General features: G+C 42.3%; 1 protein-coding gene and 1 non-coding gene across 2 annotated transcripts in view; one reads left to right on the forward strand and one right to left on the reverse strand.

Moving 5' to 3' along the window:
- Positions 1 to 7976, reverse strand: part of lasp1 (LIM and SH3 protein 1) — a 16478-nt gene extending 8502 nt beyond the window's left edge. The window contains exons 1-3 of the mRNA XM_076265799.1: positions 7636 to 7976; positions 2562 to 2656; positions 240 to 324 (exon numbers count right to left, since the gene is read on the reverse strand). Coding sequence (XP_076121914.1) covers positions 240 to 324; positions 2562 to 2656; positions 7636 to 7704 — 249 coding nt within the window. The 5' untranslated portion in view covers positions 7705 to 7976. The remainder of the gene's footprint in view (positions 1 to 239; positions 325 to 2561; positions 2657 to 7635) is intronic.
- Positions 7977 to 8601: 625 nt separating this feature from the next.
- trnac-gca (transfer RNA cysteine (anticodon GCA)) lies at positions 8602 to 8673 on the forward strand. The gene has a single exon. It is a non-coding gene; the product is annotated as a tRNA-Cys (tRNA).
- The last annotated feature ends 5215 nt before the right edge of the window (positions 8674 to 13888 follow it).

The raw sequence follows: 13888 nt of genomic DNA on the forward strand, positions 1-13888 counted from the left end.
AAGAATTGAAGGAATGTAAACAAAGAGAGTGCCCCGGATGAAAGGGAGGGATGCTTTCCCTCTGCATGAAGGGAGCGAAGGAATGTGTGACGGTACGAGGAGGAGGTGTAGAGGGGGCAGACTGGGATCACCTTGCGTCAGCAAAGAGGAGTGTTTATAAACACAAAAGTACACGTTTCTGTCTGTGGCAATAGATAGGGCATGCCAACTGTGTGTGTGCGCATGTGCATATACTTTACCTGACTCTGCATTTTGCTTTGTTGCTTCAGACGAAGGTTCTCAGGAGTATCAGCAACACTGGTGAACGACGTCTTGGGATAGTGTCTTTAAAAACAACAACAAAAAGTAGTTAGACAACCCCACACCCACACACACACACACACACACACACACACACACACACACACACACACACACACACACACACACACACACACACACACACACACACACACACACACACACACACACACACACACACACACACACACACACACACACACACACACACACACACACACACACACACACACACACACACACACACACACAGAGAGAGAGAGAGAGAAGTGAAGACCATCCCAGCAGTTTCATCTGAGCAGCAGACCAGACAGGGCTGTAAATAGACACTGCTCCACCCATACAGATGGAAACAACACTTTGACAACACTCTCTGAGTCTCATCGAATACATCAAGAACACCATCACACCGAGGAAGAGTAGCACTAAGCCAGAAGGTGCTCTAAGCTTACACTTTAAAATAGACATCCATGTTTCATTTGCTATGCCTTTACAGTCCTTGGCTTTTACAATGGAAAGGTACAGGTGACTCAGCTAAGCTGAATGGTGTACTACCTAGCCAGCTTGCTAACATCTTCTAATATCCAACACAATTTTCTCATGTGCCAAACTCTGCAGCAACAAATTCAACTGGAACTATATGGATGCTCAAATACTTAGTAAGTGTGAACAGGAAAAATCTTTTTAACATATTAAGTGTTGTTACAGTATGTTACGTGGGGTGGAGAGTTATTAGCAATAGTTAAAATGGTGAGAGATATCAAAGTTGTGATTAATAAATATACATTAATCTGCATAATTACTGATGCTCCAAGTGGCTCTCTAGCTACCAAGTTTTTATATTACTAATTGAGACTTCAATGGAGTGTTCATTTTAACAACACTTCACATTTGGGGGGTGGGGGGTGGGGGGGGGGTTACACAGCCTTTCTTAAAAAGCGCTGCTGGAAGAAGCAACGCTTTGTGCAAGGTGCAAGAATCTAGATGCCATCTTAATGCTTTTGGATACTCTTTTTCACTTTCTCTCACTCTCTCTCTCTCTCACACACACACACCACCTTATTAGTCCCAAGTCCCAGTATCACATTTTTCATCTGAAGCCAAATAATTATATTTTCAGTCAAGTGTGTGTGTGTGTGTGTGTGTGTGTGTGTGTGTGTGTGTGTGTGTGTGTGTGTGATGTCAATGCACACGCTAACCCCCTTCTTCGGAAGCAGCAACACAATGAGCTCAATCTAAAATCGTCAGAGGCACTACATCCCCCAGCATGCCTGTGGGCACCAAGAGACCTCAATATCCTCTTCCACAGTAACCCACTTAGGACTCCAACAACTCAATTCTAAGACATGGCAGAACATTCAGGGGCAGCATATGTTCCACCAGGCTTTGAAACGGGAGAAAGGGTGCAATCTGAGTCCACATGACTGAACAATATGGCAGGACTCTTGCCTTTCTAATTCAAAACAAGGCCTCATTAGACCTTAATTGGAGTCTAAACACATGTGCACTTCTTCATAATAGGTATAGTCCTCTGCTCTAAACAGCACCTAGGGGAACAAAGTGCAACCTTTTGTGCAGCAGCCTCCCAGAGGGAGAGTCCAGAGGGCCCCTCCACAGGATGACTACGTAAATAATGACAGGTTGTGAGAGTAGGGGTGTGGTACAGCTAGCTAGGGTCTCCATGTGGACCCGTGGGCACAAAGTAGTTTGAATGGGCACGTGCTTGGTAATGCCGACAATGGATCACAGGAACTGGAAGTTGAGGGAGATTCCAGAGTAAATGTCCGTATGTGTGTGTGGGAGAGACGGTGCCGCCTTTTGTGTCATCGCAGAAAAACTCATGGAATTTCCCTCCTCACTTGACCTTCCTCTAAGGACTAGGATTGTTCGAGTAAGGGTGTGCTTGTGTGCACGCATGCGTGTGACCGTGAGAATCCCACACAACGTAGCTTTCAATAAACCATAGGCTACAGGGTGCTTGGGAGAAACCAAAAAAACATGGGGGAAACAAAAAGAAAGCAAGTATTAAGAATGAAACAAGAGAGTGAGAGACAGACAGAGAGAGAGAGAGAAAGAGATTTAAGACTCCTTTATTAAATTACTGTCTAACTTTCCTCACCCAATTACACCACTAAAACACATTTAACAGTTTGCACCATTACATTAAAGAGGCAGGGAGAGAGACAGAGAGGGAGAGAGAAAGAGCAGTGGCACAGACAGAGTTATGTCCTTTCGTTCTCTAAACGAGGAGAGGCACTTACGCATTACAGTAGGGTTTCTTTTCAAAGCCTTTGTAGTTCTTCATGTTGAGAGTCATTTTGCAGATCTCGCAACTGAAGCATCCTTTATGCCAGTACTGAAAAAGAGAGAGAGATGTCTGATGTCAGTGACCACAAGCCTTTTTCATCACAACAGTGCATTACACATACATACACACATCACACACACCAGTATATGAAGCAGTGTGAAAGGCCATTTAATGTTGACTGACACAGACACACACACCTCTTTTTCCAGACTCAATATGAATTATGAATTTGACTGCAAAGTCATTCCCACCAACATTTGTGTGTGTGTGTGTGTGTGTGTGTATTAACCAGTGTGAGTGTGTACAATGCATGCCGCCCTTTTGCCTTCGAGAACTTATCTTTCAGCTTGTAGGGAAACTATGCGCCAAATAGGAGGGGACTTTGATCCTTTATCTCCAGAGTCAACATTGACTCACAGAGACACACTCCACTGTACCGACCTGACCCGCTACCCTACATTCCAGCCCCAAAACCCTTTGTTTGTCTTCAAGGTTAACAATAACAAGCTACTTCTGATATTTTTGTTTTATACGTGTGCCAACATGAGAAAAGGAGAATGCATCTGTTCCGCTGTACAAGGGAACATGGCTTCAACTTGTGAACATGTGCCAGTGATCTTTCTCCAGAGTTTCAAGGAGCGTCGCCTCTACAGTTCAACTGATCACTGAAGCTAAAGGGCCAGAGCAGTGCAGTAAACAGCCCAAGGGCGTAGGTTTGGTCTCAGCTTTGGTGGGGACACATTCACAACTCCTGTGGTCACAATAACATTATTGTTTCAATACCAATAGCAAGTGAAGAATCTCGATTTCGATACTATTGCGATTTCTTTTACATTTTATTTGGTTTGTGTGATTTGTGAGATCATTCACATCAGTGGCAATCATAGAATTTGATTGACCCTCCACACACACACACATAGAAAGTGATGGTTGTCATAGGCTATTTTGACATTCATATAAACTATAAACTTATATTGTTAATTATTTATAGTATTTTATGATCTGCATGATTACTAATAGCTAAACATATTTAGTAATTTGAATACATCATATTGATATTTAAATGATTAGGCTACACTTTTCTTTAATATCATCACTTGTAGTGTGTAAATCTAATTGAGTGCTTGTCACTTTAAGAGGAACGTGAACGCAATTAGCTTTCAGCCTCACGGTTTTAGGCTAGTGAAAAATAGTTTTGCAAGTGCAAGGATATGTGGATTCAATTAATCATGTTTGCAATGTCATTAGATAAAATAAATGTTCAAAAAACTAACAAGTCAAAGAATTTTTTTCTGGAATGAGATCATAGAAGAGATAAGTGTCTCGCAATGTTCATTTCTATGAGTATGGAAATGCAACAGTTTATCTTTTATTTCTTTGCATTGTGCAGGCTACATTCACAAATACATTAGCGTACATAAACAGAATATAGGAACAGGAAAATGTCCCGGATCCATTGTTTATTGCGACTGCAAGATTGGTAGCCCAATTAGCCTAACAGTCAGTGATGGTGACTTCTATTCTGTGCCTATATGCGACTGTCCGTGCGGCACACCCTTAGCCTATTCAACATGACTCCTAACTTTGGTTGGAAGATTACAGAAGCTAGGTTTAGCTGTGACAATATCCTGGAACAGCTAATGCTATTTTACACAGTAAAATCCGCATTTGAAAGCCTGGTCACCAGTTGCCAGTTTGTATGGCTAGTTATTTTGCCTAGACTGAATAATGAAAAAGCTTCGTATTTTTGGGTGGCATAGCTGATCTACAAACCACAAAAAGGGGCAAACATGTATGCTGAAGGGCAAAGGGAATATCACAATACTTTACTCTGGCCTTTTATGGAATAGGCTATGTATTGGCAGACAACCCTAACTTACCATTGTTGTTGACATGTCGTCGTGTCGTGCTGGCTGTCGGAATCAGCAGCACAAATGAGTTTGCTAAAATATTGGTGGGGCTAGTCCTTAGCGTCCCACCCTAAATCTACGCTCATGAAACAGCCTATAGACCTCTGCCATTCTGACCTGCGGTAGTTAAGATTTAGGAGGGGCGGTATACTGTGATAAAACAAGGAGATCCTCAGAATGACATATCTCTATCCAGAAATTACAGAGTACCACCCAGTTGCTGAAGAGACCTCCAGAGACATAGCTAAATATGGCTGCTACCACAAGTCTTCCATGCCTATACTGAAGCACACATAGATGTTGATCTACACACTCAAAATACATAATGATTGTGCTTTCATACATGCAAAGATGTGTATGCATGCATGTGTGTACAGTATGTGTGCACACAATTCTGTGCATCACTGTGTGAAGGTTTGAGTGTGTGCTTATCACAAAGCATTACAAATAGATAGGGGTTATGTCTGAATAAACAGAGACATAATAAAGGCGAAACTCACTCACCACTGACAGTGGGTGTGTCTCTAGTACGTGTGCAAATCAGCTGCAATGTTATTAGAGACCATTGGATCCATGTATGAGGGAATCATTAACCAAATGTGGGAGTGGAAGTGAAAGAGAGTCGCCCGTAGGGAAACACCAATGTTCACGCCGTGCAGAGTGAGTTTGGGCGAAAATCCTCTAAGCACAGCCTGAGTCTAGCTACGACATGTCTACCTCTACTCTGACTTCACCTAATGCAGGAATATGCACACACACACACACACACACACACACACACACACACACACACTTTAACGCTAACAAAGCAGCTTTACTAGGCAGGCCATAAGACCACATGTACCTAGTTTACCAGTCTTGCTGTCCATAACCCACCATAGCTAGGTTTGTCCTGCAGTGAGTGGTGCCCTAACTGTTCACCGAGTGTATGTGTGTGTGTCTGCATCTTCTTGTCAGCCCTGTTTGCCTGACAGACAAGGGACAGGAGCACTGAGGTGGAATGAAAGAATGATGCCAGGCCCACTTCCCTCTTTCATCATTAGATCCACTCTTCTAATGCTGCTCTCTGCTTCCCCTTCATCTGTCCTTTTCAACATCCCTCCATCATTCCTCCACCCTGCCTTTCTGCAATTCCTATCCAATTACTAGCTCTACTTTTCTATACCTCTTCTTTAATCACTCCACATTCCTTCAATTCCACTCTATTCCTTCTTGTTTAGTGTCTCTTTCTCCCAACCTCTATATAATGTGTCCACATGTGTGCATCCTCAGCTCTCAGGGTGAGTGTGGTATGTGTGTATGTGTGTGTATGCCTAAGCTAACCTCTGTGCTGTGTGGGCCTCTGTGTGAGTTGTGAGCCTGCCTCTGGCCACTGGGTGTGTGTTTGCTTGAGTGCACACACAGCTTGGCACACCTCAGCTGTGAGGTTTGTTTAAAATGGGCATTCTCCAACACACACACACACACACACACACACACACACACACACACACACACACACACACACACACATCACCCTCTTCTCCAAAATGAAAAACTAACAAATCAGTCACTAACACTGCATCCCTTTCAGTTACATCATTACCTATAAGGTGACCCATATGTAACAAGATCCAGACATTACAGGCTTTATACACGTCAAACCGACATTTCACAAAAGATTGGGGTGAATTCTGTCGGGCTGGCTTTATTGTTTTCTGATAAGGTCTCTCAGTCTCACCCACGCAGTCTCTGAGTCATCGATTTCCTTAACGCGCTCTTAAGGGCCATAAAACGCATTATCGCTTGAGATGGGCAGCTCTCCCGCCTGTTGTACAGATCCACACATTCAAGAACAAACATAATAACATTTAGCAGACCCCACCCTGCTACAGACTGGGGGAGCTTAACCCATCTCAACATTCTATGACATTCCAAAACATTTCACATCACGCTTGCTTGACAGTCAGTGGGCATGCTGTAAAGGAACGACGGATGTTTACATCAGTAAGCGGCATCACAACTCCATGTGTCATTTCTCAGGCAAACATCAACGACTTGTCCGAAAATTAATGAATGAAAACGGCTAATATCCCACCGGCGAACAGGTGACTCATTTGAATGTCATTGTGCTGTTGGGAACCTCAAATAGAGCCGAATTCGGACACGTTCCGATATTGTTGGTAGGTAGCCTACATGTTAGTTTTTATGCAGAATAGGTTGCATTAGCTAGCTAGCACTGTGCTTAAAACTTATCTGGCTAGACACTTATGTCGCAGGATATTTAGGTGGAAGGTGCCAGATACTAAACAAGCAGGAAAGACAGAAAGTTCACCAGTGACCGTGATAAAGAGATGGTTAACAGTTCACCTTTGCCAAATGGTTGGCAGTCTCTGGTCAACTGAGGCCATTATTCTTGGCTTACGCACGAATGGGCTAAGGATAATTTCGCTTGCTGACTTGGCCTACGTGGTCAACATCTGTCGAAATGTATACAGCGCTTTTGTGGCTAGCCTGTTTGGATTTTGGCTTAGCTGAACCACTAATGGCCACTGGTTAGTGCCTCCCCTCCGATTACCCAGTAAGATTGTGCGTACAATGTTTTAACCTCTATTTCAGTTCACACTTCACAGACCAATTTAGCTGCCCCGAGGAAAAAGCCACGATTAGGTTTGCTTTGAATCCACCCATTGTATGCGACTCTGACACGTCAGATCTCTACCACGCCATGTTCAAGCGCAGCCCAGGCCACACACACTTTCCCTCGCTGTGTCATAACACAGGTATCGCTAGCTAAATAAAGAAGAAGATGCAACCTGAAACGAACGCGCCAAAAACAAAGAAACAGACTGATTTTGTTTGTCAAGATGGACGGTCGATAGTCACAGTAGCCACAAGTTTCCATAGCGACTCTCCTGCTGAATAACCTGCTTGGTCTGCCAGCCAACAATTCTCTCATTTTCACCGTGTTTACCTTGAACTAAGGATTTGCTTTGTGGTGAATTACGAACTGCTGTGTCACTTTGAATGTGTTCATTGTAGCACGATGATAAAAATCCAAAAATCATAAATTATACCAAGAGGTAGCCAACATCAGCTAGTGTTAGCATGTATTTTGGTTGCTAGCTAGTAGCTTACCTTGTCCAGACAATTCACTTTTTCCGTGGGGTACACGACTTTGTTACATCTGCCACACAACGGATTCATGATTGAAATCGAAGTTCGCAAAATCCCGAATAAAACGAATGCCTTTGGTATTTACATATAAAGAAAATACAATTGAAGATCGTCAGATTCACGTATGGATGATGAATTAATTTTCCGGTCTTTGAGGTGGCTGTTGATGTTCTTTCACCGCTGGCTGTCAGCGCACGGATTTCAGACGCGGAAAGCGCGAGCACGCGCGTCTCTGGGTTGTGACGCGCGCACGACCGAAGCAAGTGGGGCGTTCCATTTTCAAAGGGATTTTAACTGTAAAGAAGTCTAAATTACATTATCATAACAGTAGCATATTAACTGGTAAGCACATGTATGAAACATTCCCCGTGTCTGTTTTGGGGGACTTAGTCGAGAAAGCATTTTCTGGAATGCCTTCACTGGTACAGGAATGCGGAAGTTGTGGCTACAGCAGAATCAGTCTTCTGTGTAAAATGTCATATAGCCTTCTTCTCCTGAACACAACAACACTAAATAATTTGATTGTAGCTCATGTTTTCACGAAAGCTGGCGAATATAATGTCAGAACATTCACATGACAGATCTCTGGCAGTCCCAGTTCCAATTGGGTCCCCGTAGACATCCTATTGTGACTGGAATGGTAAAGGGTCAATCAATCTGCTCCCCTTCACAAATCTTCATAAAGATGCAATACATTATTCCAACGAACGAAGCAAACTGTTTAGTGAAACCACTGTTCCTGGCTACAGCGAGATAGGCCTTCTGCAATCTCACTAAGAGGCTCGGTGAGGTGCAGAGCACAATCAATCTGTCTTGACAAATATGACAATAGGGCTATATTCATTTAGTCATTAGGCTACATTAGGTAGCCTAATCATGTATTGGAGAACGATATGATCTCTCGTATTATTACTTAGAATATGGAGTGGGGGTATAGCTCAGTGGTAGAGCATTTGACTGCAGATCAAGAGGTCCCCGGTTCAAATCCGGGTGCCCCCTGTTTTACCGTCAGTCGTCCTGTCGTACAATAAATGTCGTGGTGAGGATATAGCGTTACAATTCAGATGTCACAGAACTAGTGTCATAACAAACCACACATAACCGGTCTATAGCATTGGCTACTGTGACATGCAGTCACGAGCATGCATTGGCCGTAAATTAAGTCAGCCAGGCCATGTTACCGTTCTAATATCCCAAAATAATTATCCAATGTAATGTAGCCTAGACTAGCGTTCGCTGGGCTTAATCGGCATGTGTATCAATCTATGTAATGCATATAAAGCCCACCTAAAATATAGGCTACAATATATTTTCTGATGTTTTTACGGCAGAGGGCGCCAGTTTGCAACTGTCATTATAGCCTGTTTTTTATATATATATATATGGAAAGGACAGGCTAAATTAAAATATTAACTTTGGATGTAATTATAGATTCGATTCAACCTTATTGTCATTTAGCAGAGTACAGGTACAGAGCCAATGAAATGCAGTTGACATCCAACCAGAAGTGCAAAGAAACATACCAAAGTGCAGGTTGAGTATTCTGTGCAGTTATGTAGAATAGAGATTAACTAGATGCATAGCGGTACAAAATATGACCGCCGCTCAGTCCTGTACAGCTGTTCCGCGAAAATAAATCACACTTCAATTTGTCTCCATATTTTACTCCACCCCCCACTCTTGAAACTTTTGTGTATGCTTGTTTGGCATGCCTGAGTGTGTGTGTGCGGCTGCACAGAAAGTAGCCTACTGGTGCTGAAAAGTGGAATAGATTGTAGAATAGCCAAAGAAGATGTAGCATTGTTATAGAACCTTTAAAATCTCTAAACAATCACAAGTAGGGCAGTTCATCACAGTTCATCCATTGCAACTGATTGATGAAAGGTCATTTACACCTGTAGGTTACATTGTATTTGGGAAAAGCAAAAGGTATCAGCATAATGTTATTTATGTATTTATTTGTTTGTTTGTTTGTTTGTTTGTTTATGAACAAAAACATCTCTGTCAGTTCCATGCCGTTTTCAACAGCTATCAAAAACAAAGGTCATTTTTGGATGGATGGATTTTTTGTGAATGTTTCTTCTTCTACATAAGATTTTAGTCATCTTTAGTTTATGTAATACTTCATTGTCAATGCACAAATTAAGTAACAGTAGTCTGAAACGTTATTGTTAATGCACAAATTAAGTAACAGTAGTCTGAAACGAAATGCTGTTTTACATGTAACCAGTGGTGCAAATGACATGTCCAAATGGGCCTTGATGAAATGCGTCGCTAGACTGTTCATACACATTTTAACGGGCCAAAGTTGAAGAACTGTTGTCCGTTATTGTTCGTGCAAATATAGGCTGATTCATGTTCCCTTGCATTGTGTAACTGAGGTCCATGGCTAGTCTGGCTTTCACCAGACCAAGCTCAATCTTTTAAGAAATCAAAAAATAAATAGCGGGCAGATCAGGCTGGGTTCACCTGGCACCCGATATTGTTTAATTTTCCGATTGAGATATCCACGCTCTGGCTATTCTAAATGCAAAAATGCATCAGGGAGTTATGACAAAACTGTAACTAACAAACTAGATCCTAATAGAAAGCTGTTAGCTTCCCTAAGCTACAGGTAGGCTATTATAAGGTAGGCCTATTTACAACATAAATTGTCAATAGGCTATGCTGGCGACACAAATAAAATCTCCTTTGGAAACCAATTGCTTACGCCTTACAGTATCAAGCGGACTTAAACTGCCATATTGTGGCGAAAAGTTGTAATAAAATTCATGCAGCTCCATGAGTTAAGGAAAGCGCGAATGAAGTAGCCACTTCTAAATGGGACCCACTACACAGTAGCTTAAGGTGTGTTGCTAAAGCAACCATAATGAAATGAAGGTGTCATTGTTTGGATACTTCACACACACGTGCTTTTTAATTTCACAGACTACAACTACCAAGCTGGAATCAAAGCACATCGATTCCCCTCTCACACACCCTGCACGCACGCACTTAAAACGAAATAAACAGGCGTCTTAGTCTCACGCATGTATAGGCAAAACTGTATCAGTAACGTTGGTAAATCTTCCATTGCACAGAATGATTTTTGTAGCACGTGCAACAAATGACAGTCGAAAGATACAATTACAGTGCTGCTATCAATTTGCTTGGTATATCCGCATTTCTAGTTTTCTACAAATGCAATCAATCAAATTGGCCTCCATCACTCAACCAATGCTAACGGTAACATTACCCAGGTCCTTATTGATATTATAAGATTAACGTACCTGCAGTAAAAACCAAGCATGTCCGATAAACATCCTCAGATTTATGTCGGCTTCAAGAAGAAATGGGAATTACATTTCATGTGAACATCGTCCTATCCTTATTAGACGTTCTCTGCGGTAAATTACAGTCCTTGTAGGAAGCGTCCATTGTTTTTTTCAACCCACTTTTAACTTCCAACAAAATTACGTCTCACTGCAACGATGCGCCATCTAGTGGACAAACGACTACTTATCGCCAATACTGGAAATGCAGCCATGATGATGGTGATGAATATTTATTATGGCTTTCTTTTAATCCTACTGAATTTGTAATTATGTATCGGCCGTTCTAATACCGATAGTATGTGGGTGCCTGTGTGTGTGTGTGCATGTGTATATGTGTGCACCGCCATCTACAGGCCAATGAGTGTACAGTCACTAAATGTACACATAACCTAATTTTTTTAAGACCCCCCCCCCCCCATGGATGAAATTCTACGAAACTTGGCATACCCCCAGAGAATGCCAGGTCAATCATACACATAAAATTTGGTGCAGTTCTGAACATCTTAACTGAAGATTAAAGCAGAATAATATTGCATTTTCATTTTTTACCGGGGGGGTGCAAATCACAAATGAGTGATTATGGGCCAGGTTGATGTGGGCCCTTGAGACCAACATACCATAAAATATTCTTCATCCTCAGTGCCACGGTTCAGGTAGTTATTTAGGAAAAACTGCTTTTTTTGCGGTTCGGGGGGCCCAGCACGGGGGTGGAGTGGCCCCCGGGGACGAAACAAAATTTTTCCGTAAGTCTAGTGGGGCTACATACCCACCAAATTTCATGTGCCCCGGTGGTTCGGTGTCCCGGGTATCGTTGACCAAAAATTCAGGAAGTAGATGACGGGGAAAAAAAAAAAAAAAAAACTTTGACAATCCCTATATGACCGCTTCGCTAGCGGCGGTCATAATTATGTACAAGAGTTGGATAAATACAGGTTTTCCAGATGACACGTCTACAGTGACAGATAAGGAGTATAGAGGGTTATGTAGGCCTACAGAGTATAAATAGACATTCTATATAAACTAGATGTACCGCATAGCGAACTATGAACTTTCGGGCCCCTGGGCCCAGATGTATTAAGGGCCCCCCACTTATTGTCGTATATGTGGGAGGGGGGGTTTGGGGGTCCTCCCCCAGAATTTTTTAAATTTTTTTGATGTGATTTCCTGTATTCTGGTGCATTTTGGGGATGGCCAATACTAAATTTAATCAGATTCATAGCCTTCATCCTGATTTGTTGATATTGAGGCAATGATTCCATGCAAAGGCTTGGGCTTCAGGGCCCCCTGACCCCTTGGGCCCCTGGGCCTGGGCCCGGTAGGCCCGTGCAGTAATCCATCCCTGATGATGATTGGAGGAACCGTCATTGAGGCTGGACTTTTAAAATATGCTGATTGACAGCATATTTCGCGATCTGACAGGAAGTGGTTCAAGTTCAAGGGATGCGTTAACGTTGGCAGGTGAAGTCGAGAGGCAAGACAAGTTGCAGCTCAAATTCTCATAATTTGTGAGCAATACAGTCGGTTTCTATTTGTCTTTGTAAATAGCGTACCTTAATGTGGAGTTACAGAGTTTGTGACTTGCTTTTGTTTCAGTTGTGTATTTAGGCTAAGTTAAGTAAGTAAAAGCTAGTAATAGCCTAATTTTAAAAGCCCACCAGGGGAGAATAAAAATAAAACAGCAAGGCAGATGAATGTACACAGAGAAATAACTCTAGAAAGCTAGCCTAAACTCCCCCCAAGCTGCCATGTCTGCCATGATAACTATAGCTGGTAGCCTATATATGTTTGGTCTGTTCTGGGTTTTGGGATAATTTTTGCCCTCAAAGAACAATATAGCACCTTAATAATATTCATTTAATAATTGCCCATTTTTATCAGCGCTTCCCCTATTGCAAAGAGCAGCAACCGCCAGTGGTGTGTATGTGTGTGTGTGTGCATGTGTGTGTGTCAATTTGTCTCCATCTCCATAGCCTGACCAATATGGGATTTTGAGGGGCGATATACCGATTTCGACGTTTGAGTTTTTCAAAAACGGATAATATCGGCCGATAGTCATTTTTAACAAAACTGTTCTCCCATAACAAGGTTCAACCTTGGGCAGCCGTGGCCCACTGGTTAGCACTCTGGACTTATAACCGGATGGTTGCTGGTTCGAGCCCCGACCAGTGGGCCGCGGCTGAAGTGCCCCTGAGCAAGGCACCTAACCCCTCACTGCTCCCCGAGCGCCGCCGTTGAAGCAGGCTCACTGCGCCGGGATTAGTGTGTGCTTCTGTTCACTGTGTGCTGTTTGTGTTTCACTAATTCACCGGGTTAAATGCAGAGACCAAATTTCCCTCACGGGATCAAAAAAGTATATATACTTATATTTATCAAGATGGGGCATTATGTATTTGAATAGGCCTAACTATCGAGTTTCCTAAGGCTCTTCATATACTGTAATTAGTTTTGTTGTATAAGAGGTCTTTGTTCTGTACATTGCCACAAACTACATTGTAAGCAGTTTATGCTTAATGACTCCCCCTTTATGCAAGCAAAACATTTAAATGTGATCAGTTACTTTACTTTAAGGCTGTAAGCCTTTGATAAACAGTGCTGTTATCAATTTGCTTGGTATAACCGTGTTTATGTTTCACAAATAAACCAATACAAACTATCCTCCATCACTCAACCAATGCTAACGGTAACATTATTTTACCTATGGAGATGGTGTAAGATTAACATACCTGCAGTAAAAACCAAACCGATAAACATTCTCAGGTTTATTTTGGCTTCAAGAAGAAATGGGAATTACATTTCATGTGAAACTCATTCTACCCTTATTAGATATTCTCTGCCGTAAGCTACTGGTGTTATCCTTGTAGGAAGTAAGTGAGTAAGAAGTCTAGTAACACATGTCTTGC

The sequence above is a fragment of the Alosa pseudoharengus genome, unplaced genomic scaffold (assembly GCF_046254945.1).
Source record: "Alosa pseudoharengus isolate Yale_2024_CS ecotype anadromous, Long Island Sound unplaced genomic scaffold, YU_APseudo_1.1 YU_APseudo_1.1_scf_4, whole genome shotgun sequence".
Classification (NCBI taxonomy): Eukaryota; Metazoa; Chordata; class Actinopteri; order Clupeiformes; family Clupeidae; genus Alosa; species Alosa pseudoharengus.